We start from the raw sequence: 22007 nt of genomic DNA, 5'->3' as shown, positions 1-22007 counted from the left end.
TTTTTATTTTTTTTCAGCTGTGTGTTTTCACAGGCGGTTAAAACATCTCTGTCTTAATTAAGTGCGCCTCACCCTTCCTTGCACTGGAAAAAAAGAGCCGCTCTCTTTTATTACAGCCCACTGTGAATGAAACCGCCTTCAGACCTCACTCCTCGCTATTGTAAAGCCCTGTATTTAGTAGCGAGGGGAGAGCCAGAGCCCCCCTAGCTTCCCCCCTCCAAGAAAAACCCCTTCATTACTCTTGCAGGCCCTTTGAAGGGGTGATAAAAAATGCCAGGGTAGAAAGTTCCAGTGGTTTGGATATCGCCCTGCCCTTGTGTCTGAAAATGGAGGGTGTAGTTGGCATCAGTGGCTGCAACCTTGAAGTCATTGCAGGAAACACCAAATCTACAGGTTGCACAAAATGCTACTCATGGCACAATTATACAACAAACCACAAATAGCTTCCTGTCTGGAGGCAGGCGATGTCGAAGCTGAGCATGACTAGGAACTGGGCTGAAGGGATGTTTCAGAAGGGAACACGGTCCAGACTTGTGCTTTAAATGACAGAGCAGGAAAAGAAGAAGAGGATTCATGGAGAGGCACGATCGCTCTCTTTGGTCCTGTTTTAAAAAACTTGGCACACTTTACACTTTCTTCTTTGAAGATACCCTCCCGTCTTTCTTTCTTTGTTTCTTCCTTCCTTTCCTTCCGCTTGTACGTTCAGAGGATTTTGTTTATATGCCAGCTCTTCCAGCACACTAAACACTGCAGTACCCTATGCACCATCTATCAAAGGGCCGAATCTCCAGGAGAGCCAAGGTTTGGTTTGGACCCGGGCCTAGCTGCTTTGCCCAGTCAGATGCATCTATATATTACACACTGCAGGGGACACAGCCCTCCCTTCCTGTCGTTTCCTGTGTCTTGTTGTGTATCATTAGTATCAGGGGTTTTTCCTGGCTCAGAATGGGGCCTTTAGGGATGACGCTGCAATAAGTATGATTATGCTAGCTATAGTAAAGGCGGTGATTTTGTTACCATTTTTGAAAGAAATCTGCATTTCTTGTTATTTCTGTTTGGTAGCAACTTCCTAGGGGGTCGTGAAAATTCCTCTTTGTGGGAAAAAATGAGGTTACCGTTCTAAAATGTTTAGGAAAGACATTCTAATGGTGTGAATCATAGGTGCTTAAAAGTCCACAGCCTGACTTTTGAAGCAGCGTAGACCTGAGCAGTGTTTGTCTGGTGAGACTGATATGGTTTTAGGGCAACATACACACAACAGAGAGTGTTAAGCGCATCCAAGAACATGTTTATTTGGACAACAAGTAAGCTATTGTCACAATAAGGTGGGTGTTTCGTATTGTGAATGAGCAGCGGGGTGGAACTATGTGGCCACTTGCAATTACACTCAGTCCTGCTAACAACCCGCACTGTATACATGATGTAATGTGGCTAGCTTGGAACATAAACTTGACACAGTTGATATACAAAGCATTGGTGAGTAGTATAATCAACATTATTGGCCCAGAAAGGATCATCAGACTCAGGGACTGATATTGACTGGTGTGCTACCAGTAAAGAAAACTATGTTTAGATGCAAATGTCCTTCAGATGCACCTTTTGTTTTTTAAATTTATTTATTTTTTTATTAGAAAATTTGACACTTGTGATTGTGATCCCACGATCACAGCCATGCTTCTGATTTTCTTGGTGTGTGGATGTTTTTTTTTTTCCTTCTTCTTCTTCTAGCCATTGATGTTTCTGCATAGGTGAGACATGTTGCTGACCTTTGACCTATCTTTAAATCACATTGTTGCCTTCTCATTGTCACAGTTCGCTCTGTTTCCATGGTGACGCCATGTGCTACAGCTGATGGAAAGGCTGCTGCATCATGGGAAGGAGCACATTAGTTCCCTGCCCACACACACACACACACACACACACACACACACACACACACACACACACACACACACACACACACACACACACACACACACACACACAGAGGTACTAAAGCAAATGCCCTACAGCTTTTTCCATACTGGTAAAAGCTAAAACATACACAGCAGTAACACTGCTGTTGAATTCTCATCAATACAAAATACCCACATTACCTCTTCTCAGTAATGTTACATTTCAGTGCACCTCCAGGCTAGACTAAGCTTTTACTATAGTCTTCATGCCAATGTTATATTTTACCTAGAAAAATTATTATGTGGATTTTTGATTTATTTATTTTTTGTCAGAGTCAGTGTTAGGGCTGTTCGATATAACGATATATATCAGATGACGATATAAAAACATCTATCATTTCATTTTACGTTATCGTTTGTTTCGTGGTGTCGCAAAATAAACTTTACAGCAATATTTTCTCATCATTTTGATGGTCACTGTAGTGGCTATATTAATTTCTTAAAGTTCTCTCTTTCTCTTATATTTAATATAACCACACTATGGACGGACAAGGGCCTGTTTTTATGCGTTGTCGTTAGCAACAACAACGGTAAAACCACCGCGTGTCCGCTTGTTTATTTTCCACATAAACCTTTCACAATAAAGCTCAAGACCCTGTTGAGACTGAATCACGTGAAAAAGTATGCAGAGTATTTAACGGATGAGAAGCAAAGAACAGCCGTCAGGTGCTAAATAATAAACCTTAAACGTTAGAACAGGCTTTTCCCCGCAGCACGCCGTGTAATAAACACGCACTAAGGAAACGGCGGCCGTTAAAAGTTATGTCTAAAAATGTATCGTTTCATGCATCGGTTAACACAGCGGTCCCCAACCTTTTTTTGCGGCACGGGCCGGTTTATGCCCGACATTATTTTCACGGACCGGCCTTTAAGGTGTCGCAGATAAATACAACAAAATAAAACTAGTACCGGTACCGAAAACAAGAAGGTTTATTCATAACACACGTGAAAAGACCCAGGAAACCGAGTTAACGATAAAAACGATAACAAAATAACGCTGAAAACCGATAAAAACCCTGAAAACCATACATTTCACACCTGAGCCTCAACTCTCACGGGCCCGAGGCCCGAGGCCCGGGGGTTGGGGACCGCTGGGTTAAAACACTCGACTCCAGGTACACGAAGCCCAGATGGAAACACTTCAGCAACCTGAGATTCACAGAATTTACAGAAGATGTTAAATTTTTGTGAATTAATATCGTTATCGGGACGATGGATGTTTTATATCGGGATATAAGATTTTGGTCATATCGCACAGCCCTAGTCAGTGGACTTTCTCATGGCATGCTCCCACATTGCTCTGCATGCACAAGAAAATGTGGAAATATTCACACACAAAAGCAGTCCAATCTCACACATTTACTTTGTGTTTCACTCATGAACTATTTGAATTGTAATCATTGTTAAAAATAACTCATGTAAATACTGCAGTGTTCTCTAATTAGTCTATAATACACGTACATGTTTGCAGGTCTTTGTGCCTCAGTTGCTAGACTGAATCTAAATAGAGCGCCGTAGCAGTGCCCAAATTGCATCAGTGGTGGTGGAAAGTAGGCCACCGGCCTCTTTCGCACAGCACAAACAGGGACACACAGCTGATCACCACTGCACACGCGTGCCATCAAAACGAGCCTTGTCTGACATGGCTGATCGGATGCACATGCTGCACTTCCAATTGCGCTCTGTTTCCCCCTCAGATGGAGCTGTGCAGCTGAGTGAGCAGGCCGGCTCTGTGTGATGTATGTCAGCCCTTTTGATATTCAATAGAGACGTTTTGCAATTGGCTGATTTGTTGCAGAGATGTCTGCAACAAATCACACTCATTAAAAAAAAACAAAAACATACAGATTTCAGTTGATTATTTATTCCATTATTTTTATCTTGACGATGCAAGTTTTCTCTTGTTTTTATTTTCAAACAGCATTAGTGGTACCTGAAGTATGTATAACCACAATAAAATTACGAAATGCAAAATATCTATATATTTTTAGTACGTTACAATCTAATGCTATGCATCTTGGTTAAAACCTAACAGTTAATGTACTTCATAAGTAAACACAGCAATCTTATTAGTGCCAAATATAAATATAACAGAATAACTTTACTCACTGAGAAATGACTGAAGAATCTGCTGATACACAAAGGAAGCGTCAGATAATTGCAAATATAAATGCTTTTAAAAGGTGGTTAACATGTCCAGGTCTGGACTTCAGATTAGTTGAGCCAACAGCTAACTGCTCTTATTGTATTGTAATTATTTTTGCAATCAGGTTTTAAAGTTCTCTTCTCTGTACCTAGAAGAAGTATGCAAAGGAACTTTAGAGTTATATTTCCTAAAAGAAAGCTTTTGGGTGTCATGATGGTAGCTTAGCTCTTAGCACTCCCCCGCCCACTTATTTCAGAGGGTAACCAGACTTAAACCACCTTCAGCTATGAGCTAATTGAGTTTGCATTTTAGACTTCCCTGCTCTGCTCTCGTTAGGCTCAGCATTGTCTTTTTTGCAGCTTCTGGCCCGTGCGGATTATTCGGCTTCAACAAGATTTATAGTCAGTTATTATCCTCTTGTTCAATAGCACATTTTCATTCACATCATTTGCATTTTGAAGTGTTTTAGGCTGAAATTAGGCTGGGAACCCACTGTGGGACATGAGAGCATTTAAACCCCCAAACTACGTAAAAGAAATTAATAGTTTAAGCTGCCGAAGCCCACACAGACTCCCTGCATTAGAATGAGCTGTTTGGGTATCTAATGGTTTCTGAAAATCAATCTATGGAGATTATTGTTACTTAATATTACGGAGTCCTAATGAATAAGATTGTCATCCGTATTTTTTTCCCTCCTCATTCACTGCAACACATGAACATGTGAAAAATCCCAGTTTAATTTTGCTGACTAAAGCTGTGTGAAAATATTTAAAAAGGTTTGAGTCAGTAGCTCTCTGTGTCCCTTAGATGAACTCCTGTTCTAGTTTGTAAGCAAAACGTAAACAGCCACAGTCTCTCGTCTGATGTCGGCTTGGTGGGTGGAGGTTTTGTTAAGCCTGGGAGAAGATAAGAAAGATTGTGGGAGTTATGGGTCACCAAGGGAGCTGCAGAGGGCAGTGAGACAAGGATAAAAACAGATGGTGTAGTTTACATTACCTAGGTCACCTCCTAAATGGTCACTCTGTATAGGACCCCCATCAGTCCTCTGTTTTTTAATCACTGCTGTTGTTGTTGGCCAAGGAGTGTTTGTGAAAGTACTGTAAAGGAGATTTTAAATATGGATAGATGGGTGTTTACCTTTTACAAACTTTACAACATGGCCTGACTGTACAAAGTATCTCACAGCAGTTACAAGAGAGCTTTAATTCAAAAGGCAGAATATAATTTGAGACTAGAGTATTTAGGGCAGCCAACCTGCTTCCTTTAAATTAGTCCAGAAGTTGAGAGTCAAATTGACCCAGTGGAACCAAAACTCCTCCTGAGTAGCTAAGAAAACAGCTCATAACTGACTTTGAATAATAAAACCAATCTTGAACTGGGATTTCCCTAAAATATCATTTGTGACGTTAGGAACAACTGATCCAGTCAACATGCAACATGCGAACAGGCCTCTCTTTAGAGCTGCAGCAATGATGATAATAGCTGGTTATGCAGTTTTTGAGAAAAAGCTTTGTTTTAGCATCTATGGCTTTCCTTAGCGACCATAGTGGTGATTTTAAGCAAATACTGTGATGCTAAAAATAAATGGACTGGTTCTTATATAGCGCTTTTCTACTCTTCTGAGCACTCAAAGTGCTTTACACAACTTGTGCATTCACCCATTCACATTGTTCTAAGTAACATTCACACACATTCACACTTCGATGGATGCATCGGAGAGCAATTTGGGGTTAATATCTTGCTGAAGGATATTTGGCATGCAGACTAGGGGAAGCCAGGAATCGAACCACCAACCTTCCGACCAGTAGATGACCTGCTCTACCACCTGAGCTACAGCCACCCTTATCTCGCTAATCTTATCGCTCTAAACAATAACAAAGTATTCTGAAAAAAAAAAAGATCATGATTCTGTCCTCGTGATAGGCCAGGGGCCACGTTAGGTGACAACAAAGTCATGTGGAAAAGTCTTCTGGAGACTTTCTGTACAAAAGTCCACAGCAGTCCCGAACTTGCTGAGATCTTCCAAGTCTTAACTCAAAGCGGGGGTTGGTCAAATTGTCATGCATGAAGCCAGTTAGAAGATAATTGAATCCCATTGTAGAACACATTCCTAGATAACCATTTACAGGAACAGTATACCCATGTATTAGATTGTCTTTTAAAGGCAGTTGAACTGTAAACTCTGGTATTGTTAGTGCTTTATTCAGCTAAACTGGAAGAAGTTGTCACCCACTTCTCCGTTTTCTCCCTCGTTTCTGCTGAATTTAATTTCCAGTATTGATTCTCCGATGAGGAGTATTATCTTCTTTCCTGCAAACATTGTTCCATCAGTTTATTAAGCTTCATTCGAGGCCTCCGAGCAGGCCTCTCTAACAGGATTTGTTTAATAGTGTGCTATTCCCCGATTCATATCTCTGCAACCCTCAGTCAGCCAAGATCAACACTAATGAGCCTTTGAGAGAGAATAATAAGCTTCCAGCGGTCGCTCTACTATGTCTTCTTTGGGCGAGGGAGGACAGCATGTGGAGGCGGAGTCAGTGCCATATCTCAGTAACAACGGGGGTAATGGTGTCCGACAGTTAGCTAATTCCTCCAGCGTGCTCGGCCGCTTCATTGGGCTCCGTCCACAGGCTTCAGACCTGGAGACAGTTTGATGAAGCAAAGAGGAGGTGGCTCCCTGTTTTTTTTTTTTTTGTTTTTTGTTTTTTTTTTTAAGGCATTTTTAAAAAATTAAATGTTGATTTAATATGAGAGTTGCCTCAAAAGACTCGCTCTAAACTCAGTTTCACATGTTACATTTAAACAGTCATTGTGGGCATTTGTATCAGTTTGGTCCTTATATGCATGTAGATCTTTGTTAGTGCAGGAGACCACCAAAACATTGGTATCTTGGGAAGTGCCTTCATGTGCTCAACTCTGTGTTTTTCACGTCTTCATACCAGATCTGCCTCTCCTCTGTCCTTCATGCCGTGCTCTCTGCCTTTGTCTCCTCTGTATCGGTGTGTTTTTCCTGCTGATCCTCCAGGCTCAGAGGAGCTGCTAGAGGAATGTCGTGATGAAAAGGATGCTAAGCCATCTTGTGTTTAGACGTCCTCAGCCTTCACAATCGCAAAATGCTCCAACACCTCCACTCATCTTCATCACTTTGAAGCTTGTGTCAAATGAAGCTGTCTGTCTTTTGTTTGTTTCTTTGAGACTTGGAGCCTAATTATCATAGGGTATTTGAATTTAATGTGTCTTTTGGAGCAGTAGGAAGCAATGTTTTTCTAATGTCATTAGCACTAAAATTTGGAAGGTTTTGAGGTGTCAGTAGAGGTTTGGGCTCATGAAAGGTTACCTCCACTATACTGCTCGTCTTCAGGTGCAGGAGTAAAATTTTTGCGGCACTCAGCATTTTCCCAGCTGCCTGTGAACAGCTTTGGAAAAGCCCTGATGTTGTGGTTTGTCGGCCTGGTCATAAGCGATATCCATTTCAATGACCGTCAGTCCTCCTTGTGTGTCTAAAAATGGGGTGACAGCTCATTACGTTATGGAAAGTTGCGGCACTGTCCAGAATGTAACCCCCTTACTACCACTAGATCTAATTACAGCAGCTATGCAGTGCTGGCCAAACCCCCCCCCCCCCCCCCCCCCCCATCCCTCAACTGTCTCCCCCACCTACCTATCCACTTTTCACCGTCTGTCTTTCTGTAATACTTTAATGTCCTCACTCCTTTCTGTTTTCTTTATTTCTTTTTTTAATGTCTGAAACTAAAGATTTGTGGTATCTGTATGTGTGTGGAGATCAAAAGGATAGTGTCAGTCTCTCTGTAAGTGTGTGTGGTCATCATTAGTGCAGGTGCAGACACTCTTTGAATTTTAGCTGGATCACAGCAATCAATGGAGATTTATTACTGACCAACCTCGCTCTCTCTCTCCCCCTCTCCGTGTCTTTGTGTTGCTCCCCAGAGTGAGACTGTTTTCTTGGCCTACTTACACAGAGCTCCCTGTTTAAACACTAAGGCAGAGCAAAGGAGAAGCAGAAACTGAGCTTAACATCTTATCAAGTCTCTCGTTGTTTTCCTGTTTTTGGGAGAAGCAACAAACTGATAAATAGTGATTTTTGTAGATCCAGAAATGATAGAAACAGACATACATTAGACAAAGGAGAAGACAAAGGCGGGAGCCTGGTAGGTACTGTAGATTAATGAAAATCCTCCAGTCTGAATTGATATAGAAATAGCAAAAATGCAGCTCATTCCCCATCTGCGAAGGTGGAGTTTAAGATAAGGGAATAAAAAGAGGAGGGGAATGAATGAGTCACAAAAAAAGAAAGCACCACAAATATGACTCAGCTCTGTGAGATTTGACACTGGTTGGTTGTCTACTATCAGGCAGAAAAATGTTTTTAGTTTAAAAAAAAATCTCTGACTGTCATTATTCTTGTTTCTTTCCATTAAAGATGGCAGCTGCAGTCTACCTCAGGGGGCACTGATAAAAATAGCTCAAAAATACAAGCTTTCTGCATTAACTGGGTGTTTGTCACAAAGCAGTAGATCAACACAAGTGATGTCTTCTTCATTTGCACGGTACCGTGTCATAACCAGGAGGAAGTGATGCAGATGAGCTCCTCTGCCTGAGCCACACAACCAAACCTTTGAGTGAATCGTGAACGTCAGGTTACAGTGTTATAATGGCCAAAATAAGAAGTAAAAGCTGAGCTTTATCTAGGCTTTAAGGGATAACAAAAAGGACTTTTAAAAATGTTTTGCCTGAAGAATAATATCATTTACTGTTAAGACAGTAAATGATATGAAATGCAGGCTTCTCGTCTGCATATTTAATGCGAGCTGATTGGGTGGATTTTCTGAAACAGCTGCTTGAAGTTTTACAGCTTAAAACAGGTGTCCGTTTGTACTGGTGGCAGATGGTAGATGGATTTTTGTCATCGAAGTTTCCCAGCTGCGACTGTTTGGAGAACAGTTACACACACATACAGTATTTTGTTTTTTTTTTATGCACTTAATGGACAGATCAATGAGCAGCAGAAATAATCAATTGCCCTGCTTCTAAATAATACACAGTGGTGTGCTTGGAAACTATGTACTGTGACACACACTAACTAAAAAGAGAATTCCTGCCTTATGACACCTTCATAAACTGTATGTGTGCCTGTATTTTTTGTGCTTTCCCCACGAGAATAGAAGCACCGTAGGGTTAGTGATCGACACTGTCACTGTTGTTGACAAGAGAACTGAGCAGCAGCTGTGATGTGGAAGCAGCAATAAAAGTTTAAATTCCTCCTCTGGCCCTTGTGTTTTCTTCTTTCTACCTTGTTTTGTGTGTGTGTCTGCTGTTATAGCAGTTATGAGGTTGTGTTTAGCATACAAGAAGCTGCTCATAGGTGTCGAAGCCCATCATCGTCATGATGGTTTCAAGACTTTTCAAAACTCCACACGTTGTTGGTTTGATCAATAAAGACTTGTTAGCGAGATGGTTTTCACACTGCCGAGCTGCAGAAATAGGCAGGGTGTTTGTCTGTGCACATCTTTCTCTATGTGTGTGTTTGTTTTGGGGGTTTCTCTGTGCATCTGTGCATGTGAATGTGTTTGTGAAAGTATTTGTGTTTGCACTAAAGCTTGCACCTGGCTCCTTCTCTATGCCCCGAAAGCTCAGAGGGGCACAATAAAGGACGCTTTGTCCTGAAATGGATCATGCATGTGCACACACACTCACACGTATGCCCAGTAAAATCAGGTATATATTCAGATTAAAGATAAACATGCACTATGTGTACAGTTGACAACAATTTGTAGTGTGTGTGTGTGTGTGTGTTGGCTCTAAAATGACTCCACTTCCTTGGAATTTCCTTAAGGGGGAAGTCGCGCAGTTTCTTTCCCCCCCCTTGTCTTAATTCTATCTGGCTTCTATCTGTAACACACACACACACACACACACACACACACACACACACACACACACACACACACACACACACACACACACACACACACACACACCAACTCATGTTGTTATTTCTTGTCTTTCCTCGTCTTCTAACCCTCTGATTCTCAGCCTCGTCTTGCTCGTCTTCGCTCTTCTTTATATCTCTCCAGACTTCCGCCGTTTCCAAGCAGCAGCTGGAAAAAAATGTAAAACCAGATTTCCTGGTTTTTAAAGCAAACCAGCAACACTAAATGTGTTGTGTGCCCCCCCCCCCCCCCCATAAAAAAGCAACAGGGGGGAAAAAACTAAACAAACAAAAAGTCAGTGAAATAATTGGTGTGGTGTGTAATAGTCAAACAGATGTCAATCAATGATAAGAGATGTGTTTTTATTGGTTATAGGGCAAAAAATATCTTAAACCTGACAGGAAGTGGTGGCGCTCGGTCACAGCCTGCTGGTCCCCGTGGTTCCTAGTTTGTGATAAGCCCACGTATATGAGGCAGGAAGTCTAGAGTGTGGTCTTATTTTGCAAGGGTAAAGGGCAGCCACGAGAAAGCAGCATGCACGCTCTGCAGTAAAACCTCTTCAGCTTCAAGCTTATTTTGTGTGGGCACTTGTAAAAAAAAAAAAAAAAGACACTTTTATGTTTTATTGTAATGTAGCACAGTGAGAACCGTACAATGTTCTCTGTTAGGAGGATTACAGGGTCCAGTGGGTTGAGAAGTCATGATTTCTTGCTTACATATAACAGGAAGCCCGTGTGACTTTCCATCTCTCTTGCATGCACTTTGAACACCTTAAACCTGCAGAAAGTAATTTCAGGGAAGTTAAAATAAGTAACCGTCTGATAAATGAGCATCTGGTATATTAGGGCTGCGCGATATTAGGAAAATCTGCGATGTGCGATAACTGTGATCAATATTGCGATAACGATGTGACTTGCGATAAAATAAATAGCAAAACAAAAAAAACCCCAGAATACATCATTTCTGTTTTACTGCAACAGTTTTATTTAAAGAAAGCTGCTGTATTAGCAGTGTAGCAACAAAGTGCACTTTAACATTGAAACATTGCCCCCAATAAAAAAAATTTGGGTCTTCTCTAAGATCCCAGCTGGCCAGCACCTCACTTAATACACGGGCTATATTTCCACTAGTGTGAGAGTCTGGAAAATGCAGTCTCTAGACACGTGTTTTCAGTTCAAAGTCTTCGGTGAGGAAGTGCACTGTGAAGCTCATATATGGTTCCGTTGTACGACTTGACCATAGGTCTGTAGTGCTTGCGTAGTTTTCAGCTTGGCTCAGTTCAAATATGACGGTCTTGCAGCATGTTTCGTACATTTGTGGAATGGCGACATGGGAAAAGTAGTTTCGTGAGGGGATGCGGTATCTCCGGTCCACTTTATGTATCAGACTAGTGAAGCCCTCTCTGCTAACTGTATTTATAGGCATCATGTCTTTAGCCTAAAAATGTGTAATGGCCTCTGTTATTTCTTTGTAGCGCTTTGACGTTTTCTCATAAGGAGTTCCACTTGAAAAACTCTGATACAGAGACGGCTGTTGGACTGCTGCGCTCGTTGTCTTAACATTAGCAACCTTTGTTTGGCTAGCCCTGTCTTTCTGGAACTCTTCAAACAGTGGATGATCTGATATCGTCGTGTTGGTGTTGTTCCTGGAACAACATTTACTATGTTGATCTGGGAACAACACCAACACGATGATATCAGATCGTGCTCAAACAGTTCTCTGTGGTTGTATTGAAGATGATGGTGGAGATTAGTCGTGTTTCCTCTGGTGGTTGCCACGAGTGTTCGGCAAGTTTTGCAGAGCACCTGTGTTTGGAGAACGTCGTCTTTATCAAATCCAAAGTACCTCCAAATAAGCGAGGTACTATTATTTTTAGCCACGAGTTCATAGTCAGTAGCCATAGTCAGCCATTACAACTCTGACTCGTTAATGCAGCGCTGTTCGCTCCCCACCTGTGTAGGAGGCAGGTCTGTAATCCATTGATTGGTTAATGCCGTGAATGGCTCTATTCGACTGGTCAAATGTGTAAAGGGGTTTCTTTGATTGGTAAATTCTTTAAAGCATGTGTGTAAACATTTTAAGGTACCCAATTATCGCAGTTTACGCCGTATTTTGCAATGGGCCCGTCGCACAGGCTGATATCACGATGACAATAAATTTTCGATTTATTGTGCAGGCCTGTGGTATATGTATGTCAGTGTATCCACCAGATAATTGTCGACTTTCTAAACATGACCTGGAGCTTTTTTAAGCTCAGATTTTATTTATTGTCTGTAAGTAGAGGGGATGTGTGTTGGGACTAAGCACTTGTACAATGAGGATGACCTACATCTGGTTACCTTGCCTTGACACATCATTTGTGGAAACAGATGGGGCAAATGTCCTGTAAACACCAGGCCTTCTATGTGGACATAGCTTTTCACTTCAGTGAAAATAACCTGGATCCCTTGCCCCTTGAAGTTGTAGCTTGAGGTCAAAGGTCACACTACCTGAATGATCCTTGTGAACTCTAGGGTCAGGTCCTCATTAAACCATTGGTGGGTTCTGGTTGGAGAGATGAACAATGAGAGTGAAGGAATCCCTAAAGGTCAGGCTGCGACTCTTCATCTGTCATGGTGCTCATTCGTCTTTGATGATTGTTGCTTTAATTACCTACTTTTATATTTATCAATGAGTATATGAATGCAAAGCCATTCATGAATGCCTCTTAAATTGTGCAAGCTCTTTTGGCATCCCCAGTCTTTGGAGCTGCATAGAACCAGTTTAAGATTGGACGATGGCACCAAAACACCTTTAATGGAAAAGGGCTAACACAGTACATCCATGTAAAAAAGCTCCCAAACCAAGGGTGTATTGTTATCTCAAACTTGCAAAAGTTCCCTTAAGGCTGTCTCAAAAAACTTGTTAAGGAAATATGAGCCGAACTTCATTGCTGAAACCAGCTCCTCTCCACTTCCTAAGCCCTGCAGGCTTTTCCATGATGAAGGAAACTCTGGTCCAAACATCCCACACAGAGAATTGACTGAGCGTTGAACGGATAGATCACGGTGCTAGTCATGGGAGAGTCGGATGACAGAAAGATTATATCATGTTTGAATGGGGCATGGAGTCAGCTGGGAGGTGTTAACAGAGAGTTTCAGTAACTGTACTATTTGCATTCATAGTTAGGCAATAAAGGGCTCTTAAAAAGCAGAATGAAGGATTGACTGAAGTTTAATGTTCCCCTTTAATCTTCTTTTCTTCTCGGAGGAAAAAAAAGCAGCAGCAGTCATAATGTTTTTATTTTTTCAGTTTTGATTTAAGTGCTAAAAACCATATGGTTTATACCCAACAAGTAAAGCTTGGTAAATCGTCATCTTTTGTGACGATTTATGTGCTGAAATGAAAAAAACATTGTCTCTAAAGGTCTAAACTGGAAGATTGGCAACTAAATATATGCCTGAGTGTCTATTAAGGCAGTAACTGATGTTTTAACCCCTAAAATCCAGTGTCCTTATTACTGCAGTGATATGAGCATCCAAACTATATATAAACTGTCTTAACCTCCGGCAGCGATTTTTTTTTTTCTTTTCTCTTTGAATGTGTTTCATCTGTGCAGTGACTCAATCTTACCAACACTGAAGATGCTGGGGCTAGCACAATGAATCGTGATCTCAGTAGTTTAGCATGTTTCAGTTTTTATCTAAATAAAACAAAAATAAAAAACCTAAAGCTCAGACGTCCATGACTGCTTCTGCTAGGCCTTAAAGACCTGCATTTGTATGTTGAAGCTGTGGACTGTCAGTAGGGGGCAGTGATAAAAGTTTATAGACTACTCTGAAACATGGGCTGCTCATGTTTTCTGTTTTTGACATTGGTGGTTTTTGAGTTTTTCCACTGCTGTGGAAAAGACCATCATCCTTACAGACAAAGAAATGCTTTATAGTGGAGTGAAACTGAGAGTTAATGTCACTGAAACATTTCACTTGTGCTTTTTGAAATGTTGTCCACTTCTTCTTGGACTCTGCCTCAAGAGCTACGTAAATAGACACAACACAGGATCCTTTAAGTAAATCATTTCAGATGGGCCTACAAGCAGATTTGATTTGAGGCAATTTGGAGGGTCTACTTTTAGAACCACATGTTTAGATATTGTTGCAAAACTGGACAGCCTGTGTGAACATCTAATTTCTTTCTCTTCCTCTCTGGAAGTCTTTGTTATTTCCAAAGACTGATGATTCTTCCTTCTGGCTTTTTTTCTGTCTTTTGGTTTTTCATAAAGGCCAGGTGTGTGCGTATATCTGTGTCTCGTTTTTGAACAAAAGAATCTGGGAAGAAGATGATGTCATCTTTTAACCGTTGTATGCTTGTCTAGTGCAGGGGGGGGGGGGGGGGTCTGTAATTATAACAGTCTGTGCTGTGCTGAGGTCACCTTTCTCACATGCAAAGGCGAGTGATGCAGACGCGTAGAAATTTGTTAGTAATTTAGTCTGTGACACACACACACACACACACACACACACACACACACACACACACACACACACAGTCATAATTATATTTTTTCATATTTACACATTAACTGTATGCAACAAAACCTAGGGGGGGGGGAAAGATGCATATGTTCTCACACATTAGTTTCATGATTTCATCAGTATCTACACAACTTCTATACAATCTTTGAGCCTCGGGTGTGTGAGTGTATGGGGAATGTAAGGTGTGTGTCTGCTTGAGTTTCCATTGTTTGTCAGGGAGTTAATGTAAGACGTTTCAGAGTATTTGCAGTGTGTGCGTGTGTGTGTGAGACACATCCTGCCGCCTTTACAAACTGCATCATCAGCTAAAATGGGCTGGTACCCTACCTGCTATTCTCTTTGACAGCAAATTGTTAAACATGGCTCGGAGAAAAAGAAATGCAAAGTCTGAAGTGCAGGTGGTGAGGTCACACTGAGGAGGCAGTAAGCCGGGGGAATAGTAAGGGTTCATATACTTTTGTGCCTGCAAATCTCCTTGTGAGAGCATTTGTTAGTGGCGGTTAGTTTGTGTGCATCAGTACATAATAGGGAAAACCTGCAGTGTGGTTGTGTCATGGCTTAGAAACGTTTGACTCAGCAGCGCTGCAGTAAGATAGATACTTAAGCTTGATGGAGGCTAATAGAGACATTTTCATTCAAAGTAAAAGTTTGGACTTTCTGGAAGTTTCTGTATCGCTCAGTTAGTAGTTAACGAGTTTTTGCAGATAAGTTCACATTTCTATGCAAACTACAGGCCACTGCAGCAGCGTGCTAGCATCCAGACATTCACAAGAAAGTTCATCACAGTATTGGCGATGGATTTAACAAAGTGGCTGACTCGCCAATGTGTTGCAAAATGTGTTTTTTTTTTAATGTTTACTGATGGTCGAAGTTTATATTCATTGGAGAAAATAAAGTAAACATTTGTATAGTTAATTCATGTGCTAGAATGTATGTGGGGCTTATTGAACCTAAATTAGGCTACATTTAAGCAACAAAAGTCTTTTTAAAATGATGTCACGTTATGTAAATGGTCAAAACAGCTTGATCCTTTTGATGTTTAGTAGCTACTTCATTCTCAGCATTTTCAGTAATGTACTACGTTAATATTCTATCTCCTCTCTGCATTTAAAAACGTCTGTTTATTTCTCATTTGTTTGTCCTTTATTTCTCTTATAATATTTTGTTAAGATTATATAAAGAGAAAGGTTTAAGATTTTGAGATAAGAGCCACATTGCCACAAGAAGGCATAAAGTAAAGGTCACAAAATAACAGAATATCGAAATCTAGTACAATAGAAAAGTCAGAGTCCTCCTTTATCCTTTATTGTGTTCCGTAGTGTAACTCGATAGTCCCCACCAAAAAGCACCATCAGAGATTTGTTTTCCTGTCAGTTTTGCAGTTTGCTGTCTCCATCAGCCTTGACCTTTTTCGTCAGACACACACACACACACACACACACACACACACACACACACACACACACACACACACACAGCCCCACACACACACACACACACACAGCCACACACACACACACACACACACACACACACACACACACACATAGACACACACACAAACACACACACAGACACAGCCACACACACAGACACACATATAGACACACACACAAACACACACACACACACACACACACACACACACACACACACACACGTCCCCCTTGACTAAACTGAAATGGGTTAATCTCTCATCACTCAGTCGTTGGGGCTGGTGGTTCAGGTGTCACAGCGCCTTTTCTCACAAAGGAAACCTGATCAGACGCACACAGGCACTACACACATAATACAGTCATAAAGCATTGCATCATCTCAAATTTTTCCCTTTTTGTGTTTGTCTTTCCTGGAAGAGTTTGTTTATCTCTACACCATTGCTGTATTCAAAAGTGCTTGCTTGTTCAGGCTGTAACAGCTGTGTACCTTTCCTGTAATGCTATGTAGGCTAGTGTGAGAATAAGGTTTGTTCTTTGGGTGTTATTCTGGCATCTGAAAACTACTTGAACGGTGTGTTCTTTTACCTGGAAAAATATGTTGGTAATTTTTGTTCTTTTCATGGTGAACTGCAAAATTTTAGCTCTCCAAATGGTTGAAATTTAAGTTTTACAGTCTATTTTTTTAAACTGCTCGAGTAGCTAGTGCTTCATTAGTATTTGTCAGTGTGAGTATTTATTAGTTGTTTTCTACGGAAGAGGATTAGGGCCACTGGAAAAAAAAAGTGGGCAAGTTGTTTTTTTTCTTCTTTTCCAGAATTCTGAGAAAAAAAGTCAGAATTGTGACATTAAAGTCAGATTTTTTTAATTTTTTTTAAGAATTCTGACTTTTTTTCTCAGAATTCTGGAAAAGAAAAAGAAGAAGAAAAAAAAGACATGCCCACTTTTTTTTTCTTTCCCAGTGGTCCTAACGCTGAATTAATTTAGGGGGCTTTAGAGCAACTGCAACATGTAAGTTGTTAGTTTTTTTTATCCTTTCAGAGGAATTATTTTTTGCTTGGCATGAAATATTTTAAAAAGTCGATAAAAAGTGAAGTCTTCACAATATCTTTAAAATAAGCTATTGGTTTGATTTTTACATGGTATTAAAAAACAAAAGCAAAAATTGCTACATGCTAGTTTGCTCCCAAAAGTTATTGTTAGCATATAATCTATTTCCAGCTTCTAGCTCATTTAAAGCCTCCTTCATTTTTCTGTTATATACTTTTGGTGCTGAGTTTCACGAAGTCTCAAAGTATTTCTGAAAGCCTCTCAAGAATGAGTTAATACTGCTTTGACCACAAGCTTGCGGTTATCTCAACAATTATTGGCAATAACTTCTTTTCTAAAAAAAAAAGAAAGGTACACATGCAACGTTGTGCAAGCCTATTGCATGTTTTGTCACATTCATTCTGAAATTATGAAAAACATGCATGCAGTATGGTGGAGCTGCAGGCTAGTTACTCACACATGTAGTGAAGCATGGTATCATTATTGCCTCTTTCAGGTCACATACTATTTCACACTGTTTATGTCCTTTAAATTTGGAAAAGCTGTTCAGACTGTGTTTGCTCTGCCTGGATAAAATGAGTTTACCGTTTTAATTCTTTGCACCAGTCCAGGTTGGAAACACTGTGCTCAGCCTGTTTGGAAATGATAAAGGTTTGGATTATTGCCTGTGGTTCTCCACTCCGCTATTGTAGAGACAAATAACTTGTTATAAATGTGGTTTTTATTTTTTGGAACGGCTGAATAAACCTCCATGTGTACTCAGCCTTGGACACTACCGTCGATTTGCATAGTCATATACTTGGCCTTCAATAAAGCAGCAACTTTTATTGTCACATTGTGCTCTTAATTGTCCTATAACCAAGCTTACACTTTAATCACAAACATTGGTAGCAGCTGTTCACAATGCACAAAAATACAGATTTCCACTTTGCTCATCTCTCCTCTCTCCTGTGTTTCTTTGCAGGGTCGACATGTTAAGACGGGACAGCTGGCGGCCATCAAGGTCATGGACGTCACCGAGGTCAGTAACACCTATCAGCATGCGCTTGTAATCTTTTGTTGTCTTTAATCAGGTTTCAATCCCAGCTAAACCACTCTTGCACTGTGGGATTGTTAAATCCTGCAGCAAACGCCGGTCACGAGAAGGATTGAATGAAGTAAAATTATTCTGCCATTACAGAAACAGCTATATTCCACTGAAACAGATGCAGTGGCTGTAGGACTATAGGAATACCTGCCTTAGTAAATGTCAGCCAATAAATTTTTATATAGATAAAATGATGAAAAGAGTCACTCTTTCAATCCAGAAAACAAATTACACTGGAACATAGATAAACACGTGAGATTTGGTGCTGGAAAGGCGTCTTGTGAGGGAAATTTGATTTGGTTCTAACTGCAAGCAGACATCTGTTTAAAGTTAGTAGGCCTGATCATGAAACCTACTGCACGCGGAAGTTGGCACATTAGTACTTTTAGTACTTTGCATATTTGTAATTGATTCCAGACTAAGTTTTATTGCATGTGATGGAATAAATAGCTTTTCTGAAGCATACAAGATAAACACCAAACAGTTTCCCCACTCCACAGCCTCTCTCCATTCCACACCCTCATGTCAATATTTTCTCTCCAAAAATAGTCAGGAATATAATCACATAGCTTCCATCACTCTTAACAGTGGTCTCTGTTCATTAGATGGACTTTGAGGAGGTCACGTTTGAAGCAGATTTTTCACTTCTCTCAGGGCACTTTAGCTAATGATGATTTTAGACTCATGCATGTAAATGTTTTGAGATCCACAGAGTTAAACTGGGCCCCAGAGGGCTGTTTCTGCCTTTTTAGTTCTGTGTTCCTTAATGTGTATACAAGCAGAAAATGTTATTAAAGTAACCTCATGCTGATGTTGTTTTTGTTTTTTGGTGTTTTTTTTACTCATCATTGAATCAATGGCCAAATGAGCCAAGAAGAAAAATGTTCCTGCAGATGGCTTAAAGAGGAATGAGTGTACCAACAGAGCTTTAATCTGGGTTAACTGTCACACTGAAGAGGATTGTACTGTCTGCCTTTCAGGACCCTGCTGGTTTCATCTGTATCTCTAAAGACTTACTATCTAATGTGCATCCCACTCTATCCTTGTTGAAACTGGTCCTCTGTGATAATAAGAGCTCATTTGTAACAAAGATGGTGGTGCTGTAATCAGCCTCCAGGACTGTTAGAGACATCAGAAATGTTGTAGTATCAGTTAATTCTGAAATGGAAAGAAAAGAAAGTGTTTCAGCCACTGATTTTTTTTGTTTGTTGAGTATTTAATTTTAATTATCTGTTCAATCATTCTGTAACACCTCCCAAGTTAACTTCTGGGACCACCTGAGTTATGGATGAAAGCGACAGTGTTAAAGTCAGCGTCTTTATGCAGGGCTGTCTAAAACATGGTTCCACTCAGAATCTGGAAGGCTGTTTACAGGGAAAAGCTTTAAAGCACAACATTATGTGCACCGTAAATGGACGCAGTGTAGCAGACTGTGATGGTGCAGTTTGACATACCTTAAGAAAATTAGTTTTTCTTGTGTTACAAGAGAGCAATAGGGACATATTGCCAGCACATTTTGATGACCCTTTAGGAGGGTCTTTCAAAGTATTCTTCAGACATGGCCACTCAGACAGAGGTACAACAGTGAGTATCTTGTCCAAAAACATGACAGAGGCTGTCATGTTTTTGGACGGCATTTGAGCTAGTGGTGTTGGGAATCTTGTCAACATTGATGGACGTGTGAATGCAGAAAAGTGCAGTCAGATTTTGATCCACCGTGCAATACCATCTGGAAATCATCTGATTGGCAACAGTTTCATTTTTCAGCATGACAGTGATCCCAAACACACTGTCAATACAGTGAGTGCAGGACGTGCTGAAGAATAAAGGTGGTCATACCAAATACTGACTTTCAAGTTTATTAGAATTGTGGAAACTATTATAGCGTATTACTATATAATACAGACGTAAATGGTGGCTTAAGACTTTTGTATAGCACTGTTAATAGATTATAAATAGTTATTCTGAAATTCATTAAAAAAATGTTTTTTGTGTTGTTTTTAAAGTCAGATTCGTATTAGTGCAACAAGTATTTTGGCCTATTTGACAGTTTTGATCAGTAAACAAAAAGATTACAACAAACAATCAAAATTGCTGGCTCTGGATAATCATGACCCAGGAGCAGCTGGAAACCAGTGTCTGGAAGCAGTTTGGGTTATACAGTCCATGGCAGTATTCTCAACAAACATAAGGCTCTTACTCTACAGCTTCAGCACATCTGGGCTCTCACATGCTGCATATTGAAGTTGCCTTTGAAAAATCTAGTTCACGGTAAAACATTAAAAGCGGCAATCACGAGCTCGGGGTGTAACTCTGTGGCCTGCAGGAACAAATCTACATATCCAGCCTCAGAGATCAAAAAGAAGGGAACGAGGAAGGATCAAGAGCATTTGATGGGGACATGTTTATGTATTCATACAAGATGAATCACTGAAGAGAAATACACATGTTGAGGAGTCTTGGCAGTTACTTTTTTTCCTCCCGTTCCACCAAAATGTTTTGAGTGGTCCCTTTTCCACACGGTTTCAGCCATTTTTATAAAATAAACACAGCCTGTTTGGCTGGACACCGGCCAAGAATGACTGTCAGGCAGAGGAAGTTGTTTGCATTGGGAAAATTTGAGATACTGCACATGTACGCAAATTCAGTATAACAGTTACTGTATATATGCATATGTATGTCTGTGTGTGTGTGTGTGTGTGTGTGTGTGTGAGAGATGGGAACCACAGGAGCTTTCATGCACTCACAAGTCATGGATGGAAAACCTCCCATTTATACATCTTCTTTCCTATGTGTGTGTGTTTCTGGGAACGCTCTCGATTCCCTGTGCTCATCTCTGCATATGTGCTCTGACCCACATACCACTTCCTGTTCTGTATAGAGAGTGTGGGAGAGAGAGAGGGTGAAAAATGGACACTTAAGAAAACAGTAGGGCTATAGAGTAACAGTGTACAAGGTTGGGCTTTGTGATATAAGCAAGTCATTCTGAGCCTCAGTTGCTTTAAAGTTTCTGTTAAACCTTTCAGTCTTTAATGGGGTATTTAGAGTGTGAAAAATAAGCCGCTAAAGATGAGTGGGTATAACTGTAAGCTAAAATGTTGATTTCATGCTAATTGTCATAATGTGAAGGTTACAGCAGAGCTAAATTGCCTTTGTAACTCAATGACTTTCATCAGCTCCTTATTGAAAGCACGTCTTTTGCAATAAACAGCAACAGCATTGATGATTTCTTGAGGCTAGAACACATTTCCTCAGGCTGTGCTCAGCTGAACTTCCAGGGCTGCATACAGAGATTTTCATATTACTTCATACTTTTTCTGGTTTGATAATTGTATTATTCTTAGACTTTGTTTTTAGCAACATTCACTCATATTTGACTGCTTCAGACAGAATGTAACATTTTTAAAGTCATAACATGTCTGTGTTTTGATTGGTTGGACTATAAAGGCAATTTAAGGGTGCCGATTTGCACTTTAAAGCTCTCTTATGAGCATTTTTGTTGTTGTTTTACTTCTGCTAACAATAAAGAATATTGAAGAATAAATCAATTATAACTAAATATTTATTTGCAGTACCAAATTTACAAATAGCTTCAACACAGACTTGCAAACCTCTGAAACCCCAGAAACACTGTCTTTTATTTGGGCTAATGTGGTAGAGCTGTGCAAGCTAAACCAGCGATTAACACACAGATTCACAGTTGGTTCTGGTTATAACAGGTAAAACTAATTTATTTGAAGCTTTTGTTTTGACTAGAAACATCTGTGTCTTCCTCTCCATCTCCCACAGAGTGAATAAGATGAAAACAGACATTAAAGATTCTCGCTGTTCAGATATAATTGTAGTTTTTTTCAAAACCAGTCAAAGTGGC

At 40.3% G+C, this 22007-nt stretch overlaps 1 protein-coding gene across 6 annotated transcripts in view; it reads left to right on the top strand.

Moving 5' to 3' along the window:
* LOC120735397 (mitogen-activated protein kinase kinase kinase kinase 4-like) overlaps nt 1–22007 on the top strand; it is a 104795-nt gene that overhangs the window by 27413 nt on the left and 55375 nt on the right. For all 6 annotated transcript variants that reach the window (XM_040034753.1, XM_040034755.1, XM_040034754.1 and 3 more), the window contains exon 3: nt 18014–18070. In XM_040034753.1, the coding sequence (XP_039890687.1) occupies nt 18014–18070 (57 nt within the window). The remainder of the gene's footprint in view (nt 1–18013; nt 18071–22007) is intronic.

This window comes from Simochromis diagramma, unplaced genomic scaffold (genome assembly GCF_900408965.1).
Source record: "Simochromis diagramma unplaced genomic scaffold, fSimDia1.1 OVJJ01000091.1, whole genome shotgun sequence".
NCBI lineage: Eukaryota > Metazoa > Chordata > Actinopteri > Cichliformes > Cichlidae > Simochromis > Simochromis diagramma.
The sequence above is the reverse complement of the archived record's forward strand: the minus strand, read 5'-3'. Positions and strand labels throughout refer to the sequence as shown.